Source organism: Choristoneura fumiferana, chromosome 18 (assembly GCF_025370935.1).
Source record: "Choristoneura fumiferana chromosome 18, NRCan_CFum_1, whole genome shotgun sequence".
NCBI lineage: Eukaryota > Metazoa > Arthropoda > Insecta > Lepidoptera > Tortricidae > Choristoneura > Choristoneura fumiferana.
The window spans coordinates 20,020,046-20,046,409 of NC_133489.1; the positions used below are offsets into that span (position 1 = coordinate 20,020,046).

The following is a 26,364-nucleotide window of genomic DNA, read 5'->3' on the forward strand; positions in this document are numbered from 1 at the left end:
AATACAATACTACAATACAATACTTGTGTAACGTGAAACTGTATTTACCTATGTAAAGAAAAACAGATCCATGACATGAAATAAATTATTATTAAGAAAAACAACTTTTTTTTTCTTTAAATCGATCATTTAATTAATAAAAAGCGCACCACTACGTGCCGTTTTTTGACAATATATCGATAAAAAAGCACAACACTATGCTGTTACAATATCGATAATATCGACTGTTCTAACAACACTACTTGTCAATGTGACTTTTTCGGCCCTGTTTAGTCTGTGCAGTTCGTTTCTTGATATTGGCACCAAAAAGACACTGAATTCATACTACAATCGTGGTATTGTTTTTGTATGAGAGTTCCGACTCTTAAAACGTAGTGATTATATACTCTTTGCTTGAAACTTCATTTCATTTGTGCTTCCATCCAGCTGGAATATAAAACATATAGATTACCGATTACCTTTGAGTATTCAACTAGCCGATTACTATGTACTCGCAGGAAGAAACACTGAGGTCTACAATCGACAAATCATTAAAAGTAATACGCCTGTATGACTGGCTTCTGAATCTTTACGTATTGGTACGTAGAACATAACGATTTCTTTTTTCTTACTTACATAAAATTTTCTTTTTGATGTTAAAATCTGACTGTATTATTCGCAGGACTTCTTTGTCGATAACCACTGGACAAAATTACCTTTGTCGTGGCAGGAATGCTTCCAAAACATAACACCACAAGACTTGGGAAATATTCTGTCTGAAGTACCGACAAAACACGTTTTACCATTATCTTTTATTTCTTTAATAAAAGCAGTGAAAAGTTTAAGTCTTCCTCGAGATAAAATTAGTAATAAAAACAAAATTGGATTGCTTTTGTCTGAAGATATATGCAATGGACATCCGAGACTTAAGAATCTATTTTTAAAACATGTTAAGTTAAAAAAGCGCCACGAAATTTGTTTGATGTCTAAGGTTGTGAGTGGTGTAGCAGTTGAAAGTAAATGTGATGCTGTAGTGGATTTCGGATCTGGCTTGGGCCATTTGGTTCGAGTTTTGGCATACAATAATAATCTCTATGCTGCTGGAATAGAATGTCAATCGCAATTGACTGAAGAAGCTAGGTCTGTACAGTTGGTATGTATTGTTGTTGTTATTTGAAAACATAGAGCCATTCCAATTTAAAAATCTTTCGACAGTTATTGACAAATTATTTAAAAAGTTGATGTTTTGGGTGACACTATTTTAGGGTTGGTATTTCCATGTCAGTATTATCTGGGCATGTCAGTATTGACAGTATTATAGTGTCACCTTATGTTTTTACATTTGTTTTTTGTTTTGCAGGAGACTTGATCTCCAGTTGGAATATACAGCCAGCAAGCATCTATCAGAAAAGAACATGTCTAACTTTCATAGACCAATTCACTTGAACATGACTCTCACATCCAACACCCAATTGGATGAAGTGAGTCTACCAGAGACAATGAAATCATATGGTTTGATAGGACTCCATCCCTGTGGGGACTTAGGCCCTCTATTGATAAAACATTTTGTGAACTGTGATAAAGTAAAATACATTTGTGTGGTGGGATGTTGTTTTATGAAATTAACATGTGAAGGCAAAGACTGCGGATATCCTTTGAGCGAGTTTGTAAAAGGGTTGAATAATGAATTATCATATGTTAGCAGAGAGATTTCTTGCCATGCTATTGATATATATTTGGAGAGGCTGAGAAAGGATAATTATGATAATTTGAAGGTAATTTTATTAAAAAATAAAAATTACCCAAAAATACAGCATAAATATTATTTTGCTATACTTTTGTAGAGTAAGTTACACCATGTTAGTATAACTTTGCCAATGGTAAATCTGCAGTTAAGTAAAATTCTGCAACCACAATTTTACTTAATTGGAGAGTTAACATTGGTATTTAATTAATACTTAGTACTTAATTTGCTAATGCAACTCACTCTTAACAAGTAATGGTTTAACCCCTCGTATGCGGATGCACAGATCCATGTAAAATTTAAGGCTATATTTTAGTTTTTGTTTTAATCAGCAGATTTTGCTCTTATTAAAACAGATGAGACTAGAATCCACTCCTTTTAACACCTCCCGCATACGAGGGGTTAATTCAATGCTAGTTAGCGTAGCAGTCATTAAAACTAAACTATTTTAGGTACATGCATACCGAGCAGCACTTGAAAGGATTCTAGTGGACTATGATCCAAAGTTAAAACACGCGCCAGTTAGAAATATCAAGCACTCAGACACCATGACATTTCAACAGTAAGTAAAATACAATGACTTAACCATACCTGCTTGCAGGTCGCTATTCTACGTAATACTACCGTATTCTAAGTATCCTACGTACGCACTATCGTATTTATAAAACGTCGGTTATTACATAGTACTCTAAGGGGCTGTTTCACCATCTATTGATTAGTGTTAACTGACGGTTAAATGTGATGCCGTCTCTATTTGTTCTGTGAATAGAAAGAGACTGCATCACATTTAACCATCAGTTAACACTAATCAATGGATGGTGAAACAGCCCTTTAGAAAAGGTTAAAAATTTGATAGTGCATGCAAAAGTGCCACAATTTCTAAAGGTACATAATTTCATTGCAGATATAGCACGCAAGCACTGTCTCGCCTAAACATCCCACTCCCCGCTTGTTTCGCGCGGGGAGAAGCCGACCTGCGGCAATGGCGACGAGTCGTGACGCTGTACACGCTGCGTTTAGCGCTTGCGCCGCTAGTCGAGACAGTTATATTGCTGGACAGAGTACTATATATCCTCGAACATGGTATGTTTTTTACTCGAGCACTCTCACCTGAACATCCCGCTCCCCGCTCGCTTCGCTCGAGAAGCAGACGAGGCATTGGCGACGCATTGTACAGGCAGTTCTAGGTACCTAAAACTGGAACCTGTAATGTCCTAAAACATTCGAATGAAGAATTACCCAACCATTAATCCTAGAAGTAGGATTACCTACTTAATTCTTCTAGCTTTATTCGCAACTTTCCTTTAAGCCTTTTCCAGGCCCCGCGAATTTAGATGTGCTACCACAAAATAAATCATAGTTTTATGTTGTTTACCTATAAATCATATTTTTAACGAATTCTAATTATTTTGTACCATATTGTGTACATACTAAGTATGGTATTTGTGTACATTTATTGTTCTGTGACATTTATGTGCTTGCTATATGCACTATGCCTGGAAAAGGGTTAAGAGGATTTTTTCCTCGCGCATGACTTAAACTAGGATACCTTGGAAATTCACATTAGGGTATTTGAGTGACGTATTATTTATTATCCAATTAGTTTTCATCATCATTGATTTTTCGTCTCTATTCCAATATCAAAATTGTACATCTAGTTAAATTTATACCTACGTTAAATAATACAAATGTGCATCTTCAATATCTTTTAATACCTATTAAAGGAGAAAAATAAACACATCTATTACATAAAGTACATTTTTACATTTACACAATCATATGTACAGATAGTACAGTCGACGCTGAAGTGATATTTGGCCGTATCTTATAAATTATGATTAATTTGGCTAGAAGAAAATATTTGGCACTTTCAGGTAAGATTTGAGTATAACTTTCACAATTTTAGGAATGGATAAAGAAAAAGCAATTATATTCGATCATTTTGACAGTAGGTAAACAATTTTCAATGAGCTGTAGTTAAAATTTAAACCGTCTCCAAAATACACTGTTTTTTTTCTACAAAGAATTTAAGAAATTTTCTTTTTTTTTAGGTTTGTCGTGCGAAATTCATCCAGTGTTCGATCCAAAACTCTCGCCTCGAAATCACATCATAGTGGGAAAGAGATTGTGAAATGGCATACTCAGTGTTAAATTTTTACATTTTTTTTACCGAAAATAAAATACCTGTTGCATGTTTTACCTTCTAGTTTCACTTGTATACTAAATCTCACTCTGTTTTGTATACATATGACATCGTTATATATTATGGTTTCTTGTAGTAGCTACCGTATAACTATGGTTTAAAATTACTATTTTCAATTGGTAGGTGCATGAGGAAATTCCTAGGAATATTAAGGAATTGGACAAAGCCGTTGCGGAGATCCAATCAACTATTGAGATTTTTGCACTGCAATCAAATTGAGAAGATAGTCCTTGTAGTTTGTAGTACGAATATAGCGCTTCCGACAACTGTTACATTATATCGTTCTAATTCCTAGGAGATTCCTATGCTCAATATACAGATATTCACCTGGCATTATTAATTACACTATCTACATTTTCGTTTTCATATTGGGATTTCTATTTACATGCATGGATTACAACCGTGGACTCATAGTTTTCAAGTATTACGTAGAATCGGTTAACTAATCGTACTGAATTTGTATTAATTTTAATTTATTTTGACATGTTATACCTACCTTTACCTTACCTGTACCTTTTGTACTGCAACAGATACATTTTTGAGATTAGATTAGACTTAAACATAATAATTAATACTGAAATAAATACTGTTTCATGGGCCGTTAACTAGGAGATACTTTTGGGTCAAATCAGAATTCTTATGGTCTTCTTTGATGCATGATATTAATTTATGACTGAGTGAAGTACCTAACGCAATTCATACACATTTACATAAGTAAATATCAAGTTTTTAACACAATTTAAACAGTAGCATTGCTGTGACTGTTTTGTCGAAGTAATTGTCCCGATACAAGAAAATAGAGTGCGGGTAGTTTGAAAAACTCGCGCGCCTGAACGAACTCAGTCGACTCTCAACCCACAGCCACCTGCAATTTGGTCGAAACATTAAGATAAATAATTTATTTATTTAGCGATATTAGTTATACTACTGCCGGTTAAATTAGATTAGGTACTATAATACTACATCGACGTTTCAGATTATTGTGACAGCCCAGCCGTCGCACTCGTCAAATAACATTAATATGTCAATACTTGTACGTATTTTTTACTTTTGAGTTACCCTTAGAGCATAATCATGGTCCAATCGAATTGAAATATTGCTATCCCTTTTTAACAAGTAGGTTTGTGCGAAAGGGATAGGTGCTATATGTCTGCGATAATAGGGTATTTGACATCAACAATTATATGATAATTGCCAGCCCCAAAATCAATCTGGTTTTTGGGGCTGATTAGAGTTGCGTCAATTACCCTATTGCTACTGTGCTAGACTAGCTCTTAGTCAGTTATAAATTCGTCCATTGTGACCAGTTAATTTATACATCTCGTTTTGTTTTTCCATACTTACATAATATCTAATATCGGTGTCAACGCATCACTCGTATCGCTTCTATCAAGTTTTTTTAGGGTTTCTAAAGGCCAGTGTGACGGTGGGGCGAATATTTGAGATGCCATGGGTCATTCAAACCACATCACTCGAAGTCTCGAAAGCACCATTCAAAAGTGCTGAATTTGAAATTTTTACATGTACTAGTAGAGTACTTAGTAGAAAATTAAGAAAATTAGAGCTCTGATTAATCGCAACTTTTAGTCGAAAATTTCATTGTAACTATTTCTTTCGTAATTTTTTATTTTATTTTACGAAATCTAAGATTTTCAAAATTTTAAAAAGTTTTCGTGTAGGTATATCTTCCGCCGCCTACTTTGCTAAGTTCATTGCCACGACTAGTACCACAAAAACTATATAAAGGTATATTTCCAATAATTGAATAAGCACTATACTGTTAAGCGATTAGCACACAATCCGGGAGTAACTTAAAGACGTCGCATAAAAAATGTATCTCAAAAATGCGTCAAAACTGAGTATTAAGTAATTAACTTTTAGGCAGATTTATATGGCTCGTGGTATATGGTACGTTAACACGGATTTCCGTACATCTTACAGTGCCGAGCGTGCTATAAATGCAGTACACACCATAGCATCCCCGATCAGCGCACTCAAACAACCTGATCGCTTTTATAACGCCAACACCGTGTTCTAATTGTTTTTGAGTCTCGCTTTTAAATTTTGTCAAGCCAAAAAAAAAATCTATCATAGATCTCCCTAACTTTCCAGAAAGTGGCCACTGGCATTGGAAAAGTTAAACTAAAATCTACTCAACTGTACAATGCCCTCCTCACCGCCACATCTGTCTGATCACAGAATTAATAAGAGGAATAAAAATGTCACAAGCTAAAACCTCTAAGCGTCTGTATGGCTAAAAAAAAAACAAACATTTGTTTTCCCGGCTTAGTTTGATAGCAAGCCCCTTTCTCCCCAAAGGCGTCCGAGTTCTTCTGCGATAACGTGTCCTTTTGTAGTATTTACTTTGCTAAAACCAACATCCTGAATCGCTGAAGTAAATTGCATGAAAAAAAAAATGGTCATTAACAAAAACATTGGTTTTTGAACGAAATAAAAACAATGGCATTTCTATTATATGCCTCTTAAGCACGGTTTCCATTCCACCGCGAACGGATCGGACACATTAAATCACTTAAGGGCAACACACACAGAAAGCGTGCGCGGGTCGGGTCGTGTCCGCCGCGTGAGCCGCGCGGTTCGTTGTATTCACACAGAGAGCGGGTCGGACCCGCGACGGGCCCGCGGCGGCTATCAATGTTGCCAGTTTAGTGACTTAGTCCCTAGAAGTGACGACTTTTGCTTAAATTTTAACGACCGCAAAAAGTTTTGACGACAGAAATGGTTTAAGTATCTGGCGACTTTGGAGTACAAATTAAAACAGTTCTAGAATCAATAATAGATACGACATTTTTGTCAACTCGACACAGAATTATACAGTGCCGCGAGATATATGTGGAAAACGACAAACGCGCTTGCGCACCAAGGTCAAACTTTATTTACTTACTTAATTAATAGTACATTACTGCAGAGGCCATGAAGTAAGGGATTGATGGACGAGTTCGGGGTAGACGGCCGAGACGTAGACGAGGCCGGATAAAACGAGTCCAGCAATCCCTGTTCTGGCCGAGGCTTGTATAGTGCTTTTCTCAAACAATGTGAGGAAATATTTCATCCATCCATCCATCCATCCAATCGCATCGCATCGCTTCGCATCGCATCGCATCGCTTCGCATCGCTTCGCATCGCTTCGCATCGCATCGCATCGCATCGCATCGCATCGCTTCGCATCGCTTGGCATCGCTTGGCACCGCTTGGCACCGCTTGGCACCGCTTGGCACCGCTTGGCACCGCTTGGCACCGCTTGGCACCGCTTGGCACCGCTTGGCACCGCTTGGCACCGCTTGGCACCGCTTGGCACCGCTTGGCATCGCTTCGCATCGTATCGCATCGCATCGCATCGCATCGCATCGCAGTATCGCAAATGCTTATAGAGTAGTGGTGGTTGGCTGTTCGTAATTTTTCCTTTGTCAGTTTAATGTTAGTAAGTAAAATTAAAAAGTTAGAGCAGCGGACAATAATGGATTTTCATACATACTTCATGGCCTAGGCCAAGAAGTTATGTAGGGAGGTGGTAGGAGCCATAAATTTAATGAGAAACTTCATGTCTCCATTTCGTGACATTAACGCATACATTTCCGAGCATGTTTGAGAAAATCTAATTTATGTAATGGGCGATGGATGAAATTTTTAAAAGTGGCTGATTTTTTTTTTATAGACAGGAATAAGCTTATACTAGTCAATGGAAAAAATAACAGATTTTTCTGTAGTAGGTACCTACCAATTAATTAAAAAAATAAAATAAATAAATTTTATTCTCGCCAAAATGAACTAGCTACTGCGCATGAATACGGTTTTAGGGTTCCGTAGCCAAAAGGCAAAAACGGAACCCTTATAGTTTCGCCATGTCTGTCTGTCTGTCCGTCCGCGGCTTTGCTCAGGGACTATCAATGCTTCAAAGCTGTAATTTTACATGGATATACTTATTATGAAAACTATCCCGACAAAATAGTACAATGAAAAATTAAAAAAAAAATATTTTGGGTACCTCCATAGAAGTAAAGTAAGGGTTTTTTTTTCTTTTCCAACCCTATAGTGTAGGGTCTTTTAATTAAAAGCATTAGGGGGTTACTAAGACGATTTTTCGATTCAGTATTTTTTTTGCGAAATATTCAAATTTAAAGTAAACATTTTCATTAAAAACGAATTTTAGGGGTTTTAACTTAAGCTTTAGGGATAAATATTTTTGAGAGTTGGTAACACTGCGCTCGGCTCGCGCTCAGGGGGGGACAGTCGCCTATACCGTACTAATTCATGTCGATAGCGCCGCCATCTCCTTTATCTAACCTAAAATAAAACAGATTGTTGTCGTTTGTTTCAGATAGATGTCACTGAAAGCTTGAGATCACGAATTTTATTTATTAAAAATATTTTGTCGTTGATAATTACCGCAAAATGAACTTATTTTCGAAATTGATAATCGTATTGTAATTTCTAATATAAAAGTCACATAATTATATCCGCTCAGTCGTTACAAATATTTTTGTGTAGCAACCCTCTTTGTCAGGCCAGGCGTCTATTCGCGCTCAACAAGGAACAAGATGGCTACGTTACAATCGAAACTCAGTGCTCAGACCACATAAAAAGTAAAGACAGTGCTGTAAACGGAAAATTGAGGCTGGTTTAAACTTAAGAAGACTGAATTCAAGCGGTCTCACTTCTCTTTGCAGCCCTGTTTTTAGTGTTTATGTGGTTTGAGCTGGGAAGCAAATCCAGTAAAGTTACCTGTGACTATTAAAGCTATACGTATGGATGGATATATAATCAATGGTACTAGTTACGAAATGCAGACGGCGCTTCAAAACGGTCTGCATGAATACGAGAGAGGGCTCTTTTTCCCGGTATATTTTACTACTCTTTGCTCGCGCTGTTTGTGACGACGGGCGACGGGCGCGGGCCCGCGCACGACCCGCGCCCGCGCCCGCGTTCTGTGTGAAGGCGTCCATATACCGCCATGCAAATACGCCGTCGCGGGCCCGCGCACGACCCGCGCCCGCTCTCTGTGTGTGTGTTGCCCTTTAGTTCAATCGATGAACTTTACATAGGTTCGGTGTACGTAACTTTCATGTAGCTGACCGTTGTACTTTAAACTGGGGGGCTACCATGAAATTCGAAAATCGAAGTTCGTGTCGTTCGGTCCCTCTGACACTGAATACTATTTAATACGAGAGCGAGAGGGACGATACGATACGAACTCCGATTTTAGAACTTCGGAGTATATAGGCCCTCTTTGAGTCGCGGTGTAAATTAAGCTTGTATCTGATGGACCTACCGTAGACGGCAGTGCGATCACGCGTGCGCGGGCGGCTGAGGCGGCAGCATGGGCGCGGGTTCGTCGTCCGAGTCGTCAGAATGTACGCGCGTGAAGCGCCTCCGCTCCAACAGCCGCCGAAGCTTGAATTCTCCGTGCCCGTACTCCCAGCGCCGCCGCGTCACGCCCTTACGACCTATTGGGGGACAATTGGAGCATGGCCCATTGAGGCGCAAGCCACACAGGCCCATTACTACGAAGTGCAAAATTCGAACTTCGTATCTTGCCGTCACACTGACGCGTATATTATTTGATATGGAAGTGAGGGGGACGGTACGATACGAACTTCGATATTCGATTTACGTAGTAGCCCCTCTGAACACGTATGGGACCGGGGCGCGTCGCGGACGGAGCGGACAGAGCGAGGGCGTCTCCGTCTCGTCTCTTCTGTCTGCTTTGGATCGTGACGTTTCTATGAAAACTGATTCAAGGTGCGACGCCTCCCCGTCCCTTCTGTGTGGCTTGCGCCCAAAACTACGTTTTCACCACAGATGTGCGAGGTAGTGGCGTGAGGATGCGTAGCGAGGGCGTGTCAGCTCTTTTAAAATAAGCGAGCGGGGTGCGGTGAGGTGGAATGAGTAGTTCGAAACACATCCCTCGCAACACGCTTCTTGTACACATTCTTCCTTGTTTTGTATCAAAAACATCGCTCCGCTGAGCTGTTTCCACTAGAGCTGCGCTGAACGAGGATAGGCAAATGAACCTCGCAACGCATCCCCGCAGACCCCTGGGGGAACGCAGCCTTCCAGTGGCGTAGCTTGCTCTATAGACGGTACCATTGTAGACCTAAGGTATACATACTTATTTCAGTCATTCGATAGAATGAAATAAAGTAGGTTTAAAGACCTATCTTTACATAAACATACGAGTACAAAATACTACAATAATACAAAAGCCATTCATTATTATTATTTTTTACCCGTTGTATTTTAGAAATTAGGTAACAACAAAAATATAGCTGGGGCTAGGAATCGAACCCAGTGTCTCATGATTATATACACCAAATGTGTTAAACAGTCATTTCCCTTCTCTTCTTTGATCTTTAGTCACCAATCGCCATCTATGTGCAACTGCACGAGTACAGTCAGCGTTCGCGACACCCAAAAGTGGGAAAAAAGTTGGAAACACGACCTTATTTCAATTGTTACAAAGACGTGTTGCGAACATTTGTCCACTTTGGCTGTCACGAACTATTTGAGGCTGACTGAACTACATGGTTGCGCGCATGGATGACTTCAGAAAACTTTAACTCTTTAGTGATACTAAACATATTATTCAGTGCAATACTTAGCAGCAATGCAAAAACGTGCCATGCGAGGTGCTGTGCTCCAAAATAAAAATACAAAAAGCTGCTTCCAATAAATATATTTCAATTAAATATTCTTACATCACACCACTAAATACTTAAGCGTAAGCAGAAACAAAAACTATAATCTTAGTACTTTGAGTACTACAAAATAATTGCAAGATTTACAAATAAATAAAATCGGTAAAACATTGTAACAAAAATGGAAAACAAGCGTAAATAGTGTGAACTGAACTATACACGTACAGTCGTGGAAATGAATCCCGTACCATGGTGGAACCTTTTCATAATCAATTCAGTAGGTATGATTTCTTTGGAAAATATATGTAACCTAAGTCAACATGACATTAGTAGCACAAAAGGCCACCTTGGTACGCAACAGTTTCTCGACTGTTGTAGAATTAAAAAAATATATAATAACCAATAATTATATCAGATCAACAAGACAAGAGATCAAAATAACCGTCAAATAGTACCGGCCTTCAATTTATCTTTGCATTACAAATTTTTCTTTTCATTTTTCGTGTGGCAACACACTGATGTAATATTTTACTACAAGGTAAAGAGCGCAATACTTTTTGACGTTAGTGCTTTGAGACTGGGAATATTCGAGAAACTATCAATGTCGTCAGTCAGTTAAGCGACACTAAAAAAAAAATGGGATAAATATGTGTCGACAACAAATAAACTAACAACTACTTAAATCTAGAAACTAAATACTAATCTCTATTACAATTTTATCGATGGCAAGAATTTTATTACAAAGTAATGGTGGTACCATCGTTGTATATTAGTCGTTGCTATATTATATTATTCATAGGGTGTTTTGTTTGTACCTATTAATAATATTAATAAATAAGGTTTGGATTTTTTTATACTATTCGAGTCATTTTTCTGTCAATTTTATAAACATCGTGTGGCATCAAATATAAGATCACAAATAAGAAATAGTCTATGCTTCACAGTATCACAGTATTTTATGAAAATCAAGGTTCTTTTCGCGGCTCAGTGGGATCAGTGATTTTTGGTCTTTTATTTGTGTTTTGAGTTCATTACAAATGTGGCCCACTAACTATTTTTACCGATGAAAACAATTATTAACTATATACATATAAAAGAGAAAATAACGTGCGGAGACCCAAACGGCAAACTTTAAGCGCATTCCGGAACGAAATGGCAATATGGTGACCGCTGCCACGTTTTTGACAACTGCGTGCCGGTACCACGAAACTCAGTGCACGCGGTGATAAGCAACGCCCGTTATACAGTTTTAGTAATTTCGCGATAATTTAGCTACATTCGCTATTCCGAGACGTTATTATAATACATATCATGTCAATATTATATTATAACTATGTATATTAATGTAAAAAATAATTGCCGAAATAGTAATAGAGATCAGTGTATAATCTAATTTGTGTGATAGTTTCAATTTATACATAAAGGCTAATATAAGTACTAATTTGAGTTCAAAAATAAATTGTATTAAAATATATAATAATCTCAGTTGGATTTCTTCTTTAAAACTAAACTTTCTTTAGTAAGAAATTTTAATTTTACTTCTAAGAACAAAATTCAAAAGCTTAGTTCTTAAGACAAGAACATGCAAAGAAGAATTTCTAGCTCTCGTTGTAGGTATTGTATAATTATTTATTCTATTTTTTATCATATAATTATGTACCTATATTAATTGATTTAGGTAAGTGACTTCACTAAATTCGTACAATAGTAAATATTTCACGACTTCATGATTTCTTTTAAACATGAAAATCTTACAAATTAAGGCCATATTGCCTAACGCGCTCGTAACCACAACAGCTTCCACCATCTCTTTCTAGGTACTGCCATCTTATATCGTTTGACACTTAGAAATGGTGATTGCAATTGCTACCGTCCGCGCGTTAGACAATAATCCCACTGGTATAACTTAAAGCCACATAGTATAACTTTAATATTAATTGAATCTCGTCTTTACGTCATCGGTTTTTGGCAATTAAAACAAATAAAACTTTTAATTACAGAAATATTAAAATTTAAATATAAAGGTTTAAATGCAACAATTTTGTTCATATTAATACAAAATGCTAGATACTATTTTTCATGCACAACAGTATTATCTTCACGATAGTAAAATATTAGGAAAAATATAATAATTTTAAAAAATGAAATGAGATTAAAAGAACTAGCACGTCGCCTTAAGCTGTGTTTCCACCGACTAATACACATACATTTTACTTGCAAAATACCTAATGTATACATTTTTAATTTTGTTTTAATATTCCAAAACGCGCATGTTTTCGAATAAAGTAAAACTTCCATGAAGCTCCTCGTCGATTATTTAATTACGAAATTACCTTACCTTGTATAGAATTAAATTCCCTCTTAGAACATCAAATTTGTGATTTGTGTATAAACACGTGAAATATTGAGGCAGCAAGGGGGGTGGATGGGGCGTATCGTATATGTCTATCAATTTGTAACACATTATCAAAATAATTTATATTTTTATAAATGTTCAAGAGGGGAGGAGATGTAAAACTTATCAAAATACGGAATTTTAAAAATACGAAAAAATTGAATGTTGTAAATTGACAATTACACAAAGAGATCCGAAATTTCGTATGACACGATGACCATATAAAGTCCATATTACGCGTAGCATGGACGGACTTTCTATGAAATTTAGATTTCATTTCTCTAGAAATAAATGGAATTCAACGAGTTTTACGTCATTCGTTAAGTTTATTTAAGAGAAAATTTGTGTTCCATGCATATGCCCTATTGATTGACGTAATTCATGGATTACACTTTTAAACATTTAAATTGCCCTATTGGACGACTATTCCAGCGTTTCAACAGTCTCTGTTTCAACTATCAGTCTGGAAACTGTTCTGTAAAAATGGCCGAATATTCTGATACAGTTTTTTCAGTTATCTGGTAGAAATACGGGAATTCTAACAAATAATCAAAAACGACATTAATATCTACAGCTAATTCGTAAAAAATGTGACCAGAATAATAAGGCTGCTAAAACGCTCGAATAATCGTCCCATCAGTGTGACATTAATTATGTATTTCACTTTCAAACATCTACATTGCGTTTAGTCATTGACATCTATATGTACCTTACAGCACTAGACTGGCTGTTTGAAACAAAACGCGCGGCGCATCAATCATCAATATTACTTTGACACAAACCCTGTCACGGACGTCAACAAACTATAGTGAAACCGTCGGGTGACAAGCAAAAGTCACCAATCACCACTCAAAGTCAACAGGGATAATCAAACTTATGCATACCATCGTAAAGTTAATATTCCACTAATCTTTTTTTTGCAGTTAGTGACTTGTTTGTTACCCGACGTCGTTCACAAAACCGCGCTGTGCAGTCTATACATAGATGTCGATGCCTTTAGTAATGTCAAATTCGTGTGTGTCAAGTGGAAACTAGGCTACAAGCGGCTCGGCCTCGACTTCCTTACCGCGGTTGCGTGCTTTAAGCAGCGCGATCGCTGCCACGGCTAAGAGCGCTGCGCCGGCGGCCCCGGCCGCGCCGCCCGCCGCGCCGCGCCACGCCTCCCACGGCGACGGCGCCATCGCTGTCTTGTCTATGGATACAGGGTTGACATGTGTTCGAGCTACCTTCAAGAACTTACTTAAAGGAACTTAGGGTGATCTCATGTTAAATATATAGTGCTGTATGATAAGGTTGGTATTAACCTACCTACTTTTATCAAATAAATACCTAAATTATTGATCGATTGTTAATAAAAGGAAATGGCGGAGATTTGAGGTATCAATGATAGAAAACAATTGGGTAGAATCCTATTTAAAAAATAATACTTACTTATTGCAGAAAATATTGCAGACGATTTGTTTCTTTTATGAATCAAACAAAAATAAAAATTAAGTCAAAGTTTGGGAGCCCGGTGACGTTTCTTTAGTAAAAAGTGTACATAAGTCTGTGTATACGGAACTTTAATCGGCTTATATGTTCATAATTTTTTGTTTAATTGAGAAAAGTAAAAAAACGTGTCTTTAAATTTTCATATTTTTAGGAATCTATCCAATTGAGAACCTCCTCCCTTTCTGAAGTTGGTTATAAAGAATTTCCATAAGGCTATTTGATACCACCATCTATATAATTGCCATACTTTTTATGAGGATTTATATTATGACTGAGGGAGGATGGATTTACAGAATGGAGTGAAAATTAAAACGCTCGTTTTACGCGATAAACGCTGCGTTACACGCAGTGCGTTTGACGCACATCAATTTTGCATCAGATAATCTAATTACCAAACATTGTCTTACGCGGTGAGCGCATGCATTATCTGATACAAAATTGATGAGCGTCAAACGCATTGCGTTTAACGCAGCGTTTATTGCACAAAACAAAATATAAAAAAAATATATTGTACATTTTTTTCTCGGATTTTTCATTTATAAACTTGTGCTTGAGGTTTCATAATTCTATATCAACAGGAAGTACCATTTTTCGTGACAAAAAATATAATGAGTAGTTTTCGATACCGACGGTTTTGTGTAAATACACATTTAAAAGGTTGAGAATATACTTGTATGAACTTCATACAAATATCAACTTGATATTTCACGTGTTCTTAAGAAAAAATGAGAGTAAGGCGAGGGTTCCTTTTTCCTTTTGAGGTACGGAACCTTAAAACAAGCTTAACAAACAGCATTAATGTGCATTTCGCTTAAACGTGCACACGTAATTGATTATATGGACGAAAATAAGAAAGCATATTTATCAGCGTTCAACATCTTAACACAATTGCTACAAAGCTACGATTTTATAAGAACCGCAGGTGTACTTTTCCACCGAAAACAATACAAGCTGTTTCAGACCCAATAAAAAGTTAGGAGCTCCAACAAAATAACTGATACAGTTGGTTGTATACGACTTGTGCCAACATTTCCATGGTCGTTTTAACTTTTTTAAAAGTTTGCGACTCGACAATAATGGAATTTGTATGCGACATTACTATCGAGCTAGCGAGCCAGCAATCTTTTTTTTAACTTTTTAATTTTTCGCTCACCATAAACTATGCACTTTGCCTTCTGATAAACTTCTGATAAAGAATAACGACAACATTTACGGACATTTTTGAGAAAAAAAAATATAAAATGTAAAAATTCTAAATTGATTTTGTAAGGTGCGGATAAAACAAACACAAACAATTAAAAGGTGCATATAATCATTACTTTATAAATAGTTAAGAATATATGGTCATGGAGTCTTAATTTGCGAGTAAAATATTCTATCCATTTTCATTTTATTTGTGTATTATTTCCACATTAATTGTGTGTGGCAGGGGGGAGGGGGGCCTTCCGACATTCCTTTGGATGGATCGTCAGGCGTGATGGAATAGTAATGAGGCATATACCCAGCAAACAAAAGAGGACTGCTATACATTGATGCATGTAATTACTGAAAATAAACGAAATGGATTTTTTTTAATATTGCATGTTGTGATAAAAAATATAGTAAGCGTAAATAGCAATAATTAAAAAAAAACTATTAGGTACCTTGATACAATATTAATAGACTAGTTCTCAAATAATCCAAGATTTTTTAGACTGACGTCTCATCTAGTATGTAGGCTGTTTATTGAGGTATATTGGGTGGCCAAATATTTTTGTTCTAATTTAATTATATACCGAATGGTTTTTGAACGAATTGGAAAATTATTTCTGACTTTTCATCATCAGATTCTCTGATTTGATTTTTGATTGATTTTGATTTTCTAATGATTTAGGAACCATGTCACCGAATTTAGTAACAAGAAAAAAAATCGCTAATTCTTTTTTATTGTGTTTGCTATTGTCAGGAGAAGGTTTTTATAAAAGAAGATTTAGAAAATTAAAAAAAATACACCGGGGCCGAAGCCGCGGGCACCAGCTAGTAGGAAATAAATGTTACTATGAAACACGATATCTAGAATGAATAAAATACATTGTATTTCATATTCTTTAATAATGTAAGTTTTATTTTTCTAAACAATCTTTTTCGATTCCCGAACTGAGTTTTTTTTTTAAATGTATGAATGCTGTTTATCTTGTTATTAAAATCGATGACATGGTTCCTATGAAAAGATCTTTGTATGTCTTATAGTTTCCAACTTTCCCATACTGACCGATCTAAATATTACAGCCTGTATGCACATATATATTTAACACAGTCACTCTGTCGTCAACGCATATACAAAGTGTTACTTAATGTACATATACGTTTTCGTGATATTAATCATGCCGTTATCACAGCTTTGCAGGCATTGAAAGCACAGTGCGTTTGCGACACCTGACTTGGGCTTGATAACTAGTATTACATCTTTATTAATCTTTTAGTATAAGACCACACAAACAATACAAACCTACTTACCCACAGTCGTCGTCGGCTTGACAGGGACTGTCGTGTTCCTGTCAACTTTGCTCTCGTTCCTCAATGTCTCGTCTTCAAATTTGTATACTCTAGAAATCAGAAAAATTAAAACACCAATTAACCCTTTTCCAGCTCCCGTGAATTTAGATAAGCTAGTACAAAATGAATCATAGTTTTATATTGTTTACCTATGACTATGAGGGATTAATTGAAAGACGAATAATATTTTTAACGACTTTCATTGATTTTGTACCATATCGTAAATTTAGCAAGGTCGAATATATGTGGTCGCTATATGCACTACAGGGTGGAAAGTTGAGATGGGGCAGCAATACTGGGTTGAGACACTAACTTTAGTTAAAATGTTCACTTTTTAGTTGTCTACATACTGTTTAATTTTCTTTAAGCATAAAGGATGCATATTCGTAAAAAAACATGCGAAAGCTTCACTTTGCAAATTAGTACCCTACGAACTGTACTGTATGGAAAATATTTTCTTTGATTTGTGGGTGTTCTAGTACTCTAACCTTAGTTGGTCTCAAAGAGCGTTTTAATCCTTGATAGATATGGGACCGATTGGCATTAAAGAAAAAAAGTCAAATCTGTGAATGTCGATTGTCATCACTCAAAAAGTTAGTAAAGGTCTCCTAAGAGCATTTTCGCGTAGCAGCAAGGGATCTAGTAGCTGCCCTTGCTGCCCCATCTCAACTTTCCACCCTTTATATAACATTACAAAAAAATATATTGTACACATCTGATGATGAACTTTAATTTGTGTACGTAAGTAAATGTGTCAATTTAAGTAAAAATTCTAGTGTTGATTGAATCGCACAGCACGATAATGCTTAAATGTGTCAGATGTAATGTTAGCGAGGAATGTGTTCATCAACCAATAGGAACGCTTCATTTACCTCGCCTCGCTCCGCTCAGATGTTTGCACCAGAGGGATGCTGTGCGAGAATACATGAAAGGAGGGTTCATGAAAAACACATTCCTCGCTACACGTCCTCGCACATCTCCGGTGGAAACGGAGCCTAAAGCGACTCAACCCCTCCCCTTCCACCAAACAAAAGGAACGAAAACCCAGCTTAATTATGAACTTTGTTAATGGACGTAAGTAGACGTGTGATCAAGCGTTGATTGAATCGCAAAGCACAATATCGACCGCTTACTTTCTCAACCTCGTACGGTCTACGTTCCAACTGCAACATAACTGTTAAGTTTTTTTGCAAAAAATTCCAAACCTCAACAGTATTTTTTTTTATTTTGGAACTTATTTCAGTAACATCAAAAGTGAAAACAAATAAAAACCATGACAATGCTTTGGAACGTTTGTGCTAAAATACGTCCGTATGATAGTGTTGATTTGTTGTATACAATTCAGGTAGATACGATGTTGAGAAAGTAAGCGGTCGATAGGGCACTTAGGTCCCTCACCTGTAAGGGTTAAGCTCTGCGACGTAGACCTTAGAGCCGTCGGGGCTGGCGACGACGTCGTGCGGGTTGCTGAAGTCGCCGCCGGGCGCGAAGCTGGCGACCATGCGTTGCGACGCGAACTCTATCACGTAGCCGCGCACGCGCGCGCCCGTGCCCGGCCCGTTCACCACGTACAGACGACCGCCTACACACCATATACTCGTAACTCAACTTAAGGCTAAGTTCAGATGAACCCGCGGTGATGCGCGGTTGGCTCGGCGCGCCGTTTAAGATTGTGACAAATCAATGCTGTTGTTTAGGAATTTCTACATAATATATATACATACATAAAATCACGCCTCTTTCCCAACGGGGTAGGCAGAGACTACATCCTTCCACTTGCTACGATTCTGTCATACAACTCTCGCTTCCTCTACATTCATCAATCTTTTCATGCATGCACGTCGGTTTAGAGTACTCCTGACCCGACCTTTCTTCAGAACGTCCCCGATTTGATCGTGGTACGTTCGTCTAGGCCTTCCTCTCCCAACGTACCCATTCACGCAAGGAGTTTCTATGGGCGTGTATACGAAAAACAGGGTCGGTATTATCCGGGCCGGTAAAGAGTGTCACCCAATTTCATGACAGTATGCGACGCTGAAAAGCCGTCCGAGCCAGTTCTTGAAGCCAGTGACGTGTGTGCCGTTGTCGGCGCGGAAGCACGCCGCGTGCCCGCACTCTCCGTCGGCCACGCAATAAGCCGCGGTCCTCTGACAGTGTGAGTGCGTGCGGCACGTTGAATGAAAAGGGGTAACCTTCGAAGTCTGGCAAGAAAAACCCTTAAGGGGATCCCATGCCCCAATGAACTTCGATCTGAATTCCTTAATTTTCTAATGTTTTTGTAGCTTATTATATTAACAACAACGGCTTTAAGCAATATCGTATCCCATATTTACTTCAAAGTTCATTGTCTTCGAGATATTTGGCATCAAAGTTAAACAATTTTAGGCCAAAAAACTGGTTTTCTGGCCATAACTTTTGTGTTAATTAGTTTCAAATGAAAACCCTAGACACGTTTTTAGAGACGTCAAAAACGAACCCAAATATGTAGATTTCGTATATGTTAGACCTTTTTACGTCAATGGAGATACGAAATAAATGTTTTTTTAGAAAATGTTTAAAAAAATCATACAAAATTAAGTATTAATTTTTTTTTCAAAATCCGGTAGACAATAATGGAGATAAAAGATTGAAGAACCGGTAGCCGTTTGACTTATAATTCTATCTGTAGTGCAAAAGTAGAATACGATTCAAAACTTGTCAAAAATCGATAAAAACCTCGGGTAGCCCCTTAAGCAGAAAACTGTCTTACCTTTGACAGGGGAGTATGCAACGCTGAACAGCCGTCCGCCGATCAGCCAGTTCTTGAAGCCAGTGACGTAAGTGCCGTTGTCGGCGCGGAAGCACGCCGCGCGGCCGCGCTCTCTGTCGGCCACGCACACTAAGCCGCGGTCCTCTGCCAGTGTGAGTGCGTGCGGCACGTTGAATGCGAAGGGAGAGCCGTCGAAGTCTAAAGCGAAAAAAAAAGATAACTTTACAAAATATCCATGGGTAGTTTAACGAAACGGATCCAATCTTAAACAATTCGTTTTTTAATTTTGGATCTACTTTCAATTTAAAGAGTAACATGACAGTGCTTTGGATCATTTTTGCTAACTACGTCCAATTGACATCACCATCACCACCAGGAGACCCATTTGCTCGTTTGTCATCCAGTCGAATAAAAAAAAAAGTTCAATATGAGTCTAATATTTTCTGATAATCAAAGCCGCGGACGGACGGACAGACAGACAAACAGACAGACAGACAGACATGGCGAAACTATAAGGGTTCCGTTTTTGCCATTTTGGCTCCGGAACCCTAAAAAGAGATTTGTTCAATAGTTTGTAGTAAATTAGTATGTTTGTAAACTCACGGCCGCCGCCCCACTGCAGCATGAGCGATCCATCTGGCGCGAACTTCATGATCCTCGTGTTGCAGTAGCCGTCTGCCACGAAGAACTCGCCCGACGCCAGCACCGCCACCGCGGACGGCTTGCAGAAGTGCAGCTCGTCGTTGCCGGGGACGAACCTGGACAAAATAATTATAATTTTATAAAACTAAAAACCAAATGATAAACAGATCTGATAGCGAAAAGTTGCAGCCAACGTGAAAAAAAAAACTGTCATTGACGTAACTCAATTATCTTCGACTTCGTAGCTAATCGAAAAATTAAAAAAAAAATACTTTCCACCCTAGAGATGAAAACGCAATTTTCCACCCGGCTATCTACCCATGAAAATTAAACTTTCCGAACAGGAGAGATGAAAAGTTACATAAATATGTATACAGGACTTTATACACTTAACATTACAGTACGATTACTTGGAGTTAACACTTGACAGATGGGCGTGCCTTCAGTCAATTTTCAACTTTGAAGTCATACAAATAAAGTAGTTTTTACATAATCTGTAAACGTGGGTAGCGGTATACTAAAAATGGCTTTATTTGTATGACGTCAAAGTTGAAAATTGACTGAAGGCACGCCCATTTTTACCACCCATCCACTTCTCGCTACCACTAACGTCGGCTACTCGAACAGGCCGGCCGTAAACTTAAACAACCTGAGGCCTTAGATATTCTATACACAACACACACGTAATCACAATCGTTTTCACTGGGTGAGTATCATTTCGTCTAAAAAAGCAGCTGGTCTAAAAAGCAGCTAATCTAAGTAGCAACTGGTCTAAAAAGCAGCTAATCTAAGTAGCAACTGGTCTAAAAAGCAGCTGGTCTAAGTAGCAAGTGGTCTAAAAAGCAACTGGTCCTAACCTATTAGGTTAGAGTTGCGTCAAGGCGCGAGGCGCCTCAGCCACGCGGAATAGGAGCTCGACTTTGAGTCAAAGAATTTTAGACCACTTGATACTAAGACAAGTTGCTATTTAGACCAGTTGCTTCTTAGATCAATTGCTAATTAGACCAATTGCTAATTTGCTACGTAGACCAGCTGCTTTTTAGACGAAATGATACTAACCCGCATTAGACAATACGGCCGCAATGTAGCCACGTCAGTCCCCTTTGACCCACTACCTGACTCATCATAATGTCCTTCCCCATCCCCATACTCACTTCTCGCCCAGCACCAGCGCCGGCTGCTCGCGCTGGCCGGGAGCAAACTTGAACACCTGGTGCAAAGCCACGTCCGTCACCCACACGTTCGCTTCCCGGTCCACGGTGATGCCGTGCGGCATGTAGAAACTGTTTACGAATATGAGTTACAATAGGTACATCGGATTAGACGACCGGATAGCCAACTAATTACAGAACCTGAATACAAAGCTTAGGGTCTAGGTTCGGTTCCAGGTCGGGGCAGATGTATGAAAAATACAATTGTTGGTTCTCGAGTCTTGGGTGTTTAATACATAATTTAAGTATGTATCTAACTATTTAAGTAGTTTATACAAATGTTGCTTAATAAATTAAATTAATAATTCCCCATAACACAAGCTTTGCTTCCTCTGGGACTACGTCATTGGTGTTAATTATCACGTGATATACGGGCTATATGACCGCTAGGCGGTAAATTGCTTGTTATATTTTGTATATCTTACTAACATAGTCAATAATTATTTTAATGATACATCAAGTGCAAAGATATCGACACGGCCAAAGTTACAAAAACATGTATTCACGACCTTAATGTTAAACGCATAAGGTCGTGTACATATTTTTGTAACTTTGGCCGTCTCGATAATAATATCTTTGCACTTGTCTGTACTAACGAATCTGAAATATTTGAATCGCTATCTAATAAATAAATTAATTTTTCATCGACATTTCTTTTCTAAAGCAACGATATTTGATATTGCAAAACTTTCCAAGAATAGAACAGACAGCTACAGGTAAAATAATCCGTCGAAATTGGCTACGGAGTCGCATTACGCCCCAATTTGTTTGTATACCGACTTACCGGCGGATTTACGCACCGCCAACACGAACTCTATGGCTCCTTAATACACAATCTGTCGGAAATCGCCGGCCGCAGGATCGTGGTAAATTAAAATAGACTTATACTTCGTTTCTTTTTCGCATTAGAAAGAAGGTAAGCGATATTGACATGTATTTTTATTGAAAAACATTTTTGAAAAATACCTAAGTCACAGCAAATAGTAATAATCAGCAAGGACATAATTATGATCATTTACATGCTTTTGATGTCGTTGTTGACTTCAAAAAAGGAGGAGGTTCTATGTTCCAAGGTTTATATTTTTTTTAAACGTTTTTCAATAAAAAGACTTGTCAATATTGTTTACCCTTTTTCTAATGCTAAAAAAACGAGGTATATGCAATGAAAGAAAGAAAGAAAGGTTTATTTTGGCTTCCAAAAGTACCACCTAAAACTAAGACTAAAACTAGCACTAAAACTATGTTACTTGGTGACACGGCAGGATACCAAAAAGGGTCTCCACTCAGCATGTGTTGTCGCACATTATGTGCATTAACGCTGGTTTTCTGTGGAGCCCAAACTGCACCAAAATGCACGTACGTACATACGTACTATCTAATAAATAAGCTAACAAGTAGGTATCGCTTTTTTACAAGCTTAGGTGTACCTATTTCACTTCTCATTGCAAGCCAAATCTGACGTAGTTCTAAAGGTCGGATGGACGTGAGATGTCAGTATTTGATTTGTACGAGTATATACCTATATTGGTAGGTTGGATGACAATATAAGTACCTACAGTCAAGGGCTTTAATTCATGAGCTACCATGGAATCTTTTCAAAGGAAAAATTATTCCGATTTTCATTGTTAATTAAGAGCGCACAAACATTTCGTCCCAACTTGTCACTCGCGCAATCTCTTGAGGCCTGCCCGCGCGGAGTGATTCGCCCGCACAATACCACGGTTTGCTGTGTGCGTGCGACGCGGCGTTGCCGATAACAGTAAGTAACACATCTTGATCATTGTACATTTTCCACCTTAGTAAACTTAAGTTTTTTTTTTTTTGTTAAGTATATAAATATTTTCATTTCTGAATAAAATACTGTATTTTATTACAGGTTAAATACAAGCCAACTTTTTGTTTGCACGCTCTTATTGCGATGTCACTGACGTTTACTGTGAAATGGTTTCATGATTTTTTAAAGTCCTTGACCGTATAAAGCAGTTAAAAGTGCCTAAAGTCCGCGAAAAAACTTACTTTAATGAAATAATTACATTAACTTATTTTAGTTTTAAAAGTTAATAACAAGTTGTTATGTCAAGTTTAAATTCCTCAAGTAAAACCTTAGTAAAACTGGTAAAACCTAAAAAGGCCATACCTACTTTCAGTCCAGCCGACTGAATCTAGGGGACAAATCCCGAATACAGGAGTTGCTCAGTAGCCTTGCTTTTTGCAGGAAACTACAGAGAAGAAACATTGAACAGCAACGAGGGTGCCAATGTTGTTGTTCAGATTGAAATCTTATCTTGCTATGTGAAAGCTTGTGAAAATGTTTGGAGGTTTGGATGTTTGTTATTCAATCACGTCTAAACCGCTGAATTGATTTAGATGAAATTCGGTACACAGATAGTTTGCATCCCGGGGAAGGACATAGGATAGTTTTTTTTATCCCGGATTGCATCCCGCGGGATAGCATTAATCGAATACTACGCGGACGGAGTCGCGGGCAACACCTCGTATTCCTAAAAGGTACAATGCCCCTTGACTATAGGGTTGGATGAGAAAAAAAAAAACACCCCCACTGGGGTATTAGGGTACATGGCAGGTACCCTAAAAAAAATTTTTTTTTAATTTTTTATTGTACCATTCTGTCGGCATAGTTTATATAATATTTCCGTGCAAAATTACAGCTTTCTAGCATTGATAGTCTCTGACCAAAGCCGCGGACGAACGGACAGACAGACAGACATGGCGAAAGTATAAGGGTTCCGTTTTTGCCATTTTGGCTCCGGAACCCTAAAAAGTAAGAGATTTATTCCATAGTTTGTTTACAAGTTATGCATCACAGATAATAATCAAACTACATTATTTAAAAGTACAAACTATTAAAAGGGAAAGTGACTGAGCTGATGATTTATGATAATCTAACTGACGGATTAAAAAGAGAACTTTTTTACCCAAGAAAGTATCCAATTTTAAGATCATTACATATTATCTACTAAAAACAAGATAAAAACTCACAGATTCTTTCCCCACATATCCACCAGCTCCCCAGTATCGTTAAACACAAGTACAGTCGGGTGCGGTATAGGAGGCTCGCCTATGGCCTGGTACACGTTCCTGTTAGAGAATGTGCCAGCGTCCCAGGTGTTTGAGGCCCGGTGGAACACCAGCACTTGGCCCGCATTATTGAGGGCCACGCCGGACACTTGGCCCATTTTGATGTTAGGATCCGGCCAGTTGCTGACGTATTTGGGAGCTGTTGTAAATAAAGAGGTTTGTAGTTGTAAGCGCTCTATCATAATAATAATATAATAATGATTTATTTAATATATAAGGATAACATTGATCTCATTCTTGTTAGTATAAATCTTAAAAATAATGTTAGTAAGTACTTAAAATGATTTGCCAGTAAAGTTTGCATGGCTACCCAGCCTGACTTAAACTGTTTGTTAATCTAAATACTAAGAACTCAGCTCCATTTCTGTTTTAACACAATTTATAATTAAATTAATCAATTAGCACCAAGGAGCCGCGATTAAAACCGTCATATTCGCGTATGTTTGAAAAGCTTGTACTATCAGCCAAATAAGCGGTCTATCAATTTTTAATCAAGTTCCTATCAAATGAATATGTCGCTAAAGTCGAACTTTCAAGTTGACAGACACTTCTATTGGCATTATTGTTTTATGACATACAAACGATTATCAACTTTAGGGTGGTAGACCATATATTTGGCTGATGGTACCTATGGCAATCATGGACTAAAAGAAGATTTTATTTGTAAATTATTCATCAAATCATCAACATCTTTATTATTATACGGAATATAACATATGGTATATATTTGTCCGGAATAACAATGTAAAAACTTTAGGATGTGATACACTGGATTATTAGGAAAAGTTTGCACCCTATAAATGTCTTAGTATGACTGTATGTCTTAGTTAAATGTGTGATTTTTATTGTCTACATGCTATTCTATATTTACTACTGCAACCTTTCCATAAAAATATCTTGCATTTTATTTCATTGTATTACCTTCTGAATTGCCTGCATTGTTATTCCATACACCACTTATTCATTATTTGAGCTGGATGACAACTATTATACTGAAGATGGGTCATCTCTAAAGATCCATTATACAGGTATGCTAGCTTTAGCCGTGGTTTCCCACTATCTACCAAACAATCCATCCACTTTGCAGGAGGTAATACAAAATTTTATATATAATAAACTTGTTGAATTTCTTGCCAGATTCATCTCCAGAGGTTTTTCCAAAGTGGTGGTAGGTTTTTGACATTAATAAATAAGTGATTGTTATAGCCTCAATTGAATAAAGATATTTTGCCTTGACCTGAATTAATTTTGTGTCATTATAATTCTAGAATTTGCAGTTTTTATTATGAGTGCCTTCAAATTCAAAGGTACATACTTACCATCATTTAATTTTTCTAAAGCCAGTTTAATATTACTGGCAAGTTGTGCCTGCTGCTCACTGTAATATCCTCCAGGGTAGTAACCTTCATCAGGAAACTAAAAAGTAAATAAATAAGAAGTGTTAGGCAGGCAGGAGTGCCCTTAAAAAATGCCTTTGAGGGCAGCTTCCATGATCTAGGCGTAAAAAAACCTTTAACTTAACTCTGGGTTATAGATAACAGTTCCACACATTTTGGCACTACTTAACCCTAGGTTAGCAGTTAAAACTGGGTTATATAGTTAACCCAGGCCTGTGCAAGCCCATCTAAGAAAGAAAATAGAAAGAGAGAAAGGAAATCAT

General features: G+C 37.5%; 2 protein-coding genes across 7 annotated transcripts; one reads left to right on the forward strand and one right to left on the reverse strand.

Moving 5' to 3' along the window:
- Positions 1–128: 128 nt before the first annotated feature.
- On the forward strand, positions 129–3,922 carry LOC141437898 (methyltransferase-like protein 25B). 3 transcript variants are annotated; one of them, XM_074101466.1, is made up of 6 exons: positions 129–578; positions 662–1,119; positions 1,340–1,754; positions 2,176–2,285; positions 2,628–2,806; positions 3,775–3,922. In XM_074101466.1, the coding sequence occupies exons 1-6, from the start codon at positions 486–488 to the stop codon at positions 3,852–3,854; spliced, it is 1,335 nt and encodes a 444-aa protein (XP_073957567.1). In that variant the 5' UTR covers positions 129–485; the 3' UTR covers positions 3,855–3,922. The 3 variants fall into 3 exon arrangements, with proteins under 3 accessions (XP_073957567.1, XP_073957568.1, XP_073957569.1); XM_074101467.1 differs by having other exon boundaries at positions 1,340–1,460; XM_074101468.1 differs by lacking the exon at positions 1,340–1,754 and having other exon boundaries at positions 662–1,132.
- Positions 3,417–26,120, reverse strand: Pal1 (Peptidyl-alpha-hydroxyglycine-alpha-amidating lyase 1; the record flags this gene model as incomplete). 4 transcript variants are annotated; one of them, XM_074101463.1, is given in 10 exon segments in its annotated part: positions 3,417–6,308; positions 9,217–9,391; positions 14,044–14,169; positions 16,965–17,053; positions 18,402–18,585; positions 19,753–19,950; positions 20,356–20,510; positions 21,549–21,677; positions 24,606–24,843; positions 26,024–26,120. In XM_074101463.1, coding segments are annotated over 9 exon segments (1,374 nt in total), but the record flags the coding sequence as incomplete, so codon positions are not given.
- Positions 26,121–26,364: the final 244 nt, after the last annotated feature.

Coding starts and splice junctions, on each gene's coding strand:
- LOC141437898 (XM_074101466.1), top strand. CDS start 486: ATGTACTCGCAGGAAGAAACACTGAGGTCTACAATCGACAAATCATTA. Junction 1,120..1,339: donor CAATTGACTGAAGAAGCTAG/GTCTGTACAGTT, acceptor TTTGTTTTGCAG/GAGACTTGATCTCCAGTTGG. Junction 1,755..2,175: donor ATAATTATGATAATTTGAAG/GTAATTTTATTA, acceptor AAACTATTTTAG/GTACATGCATACCGAGCAGC.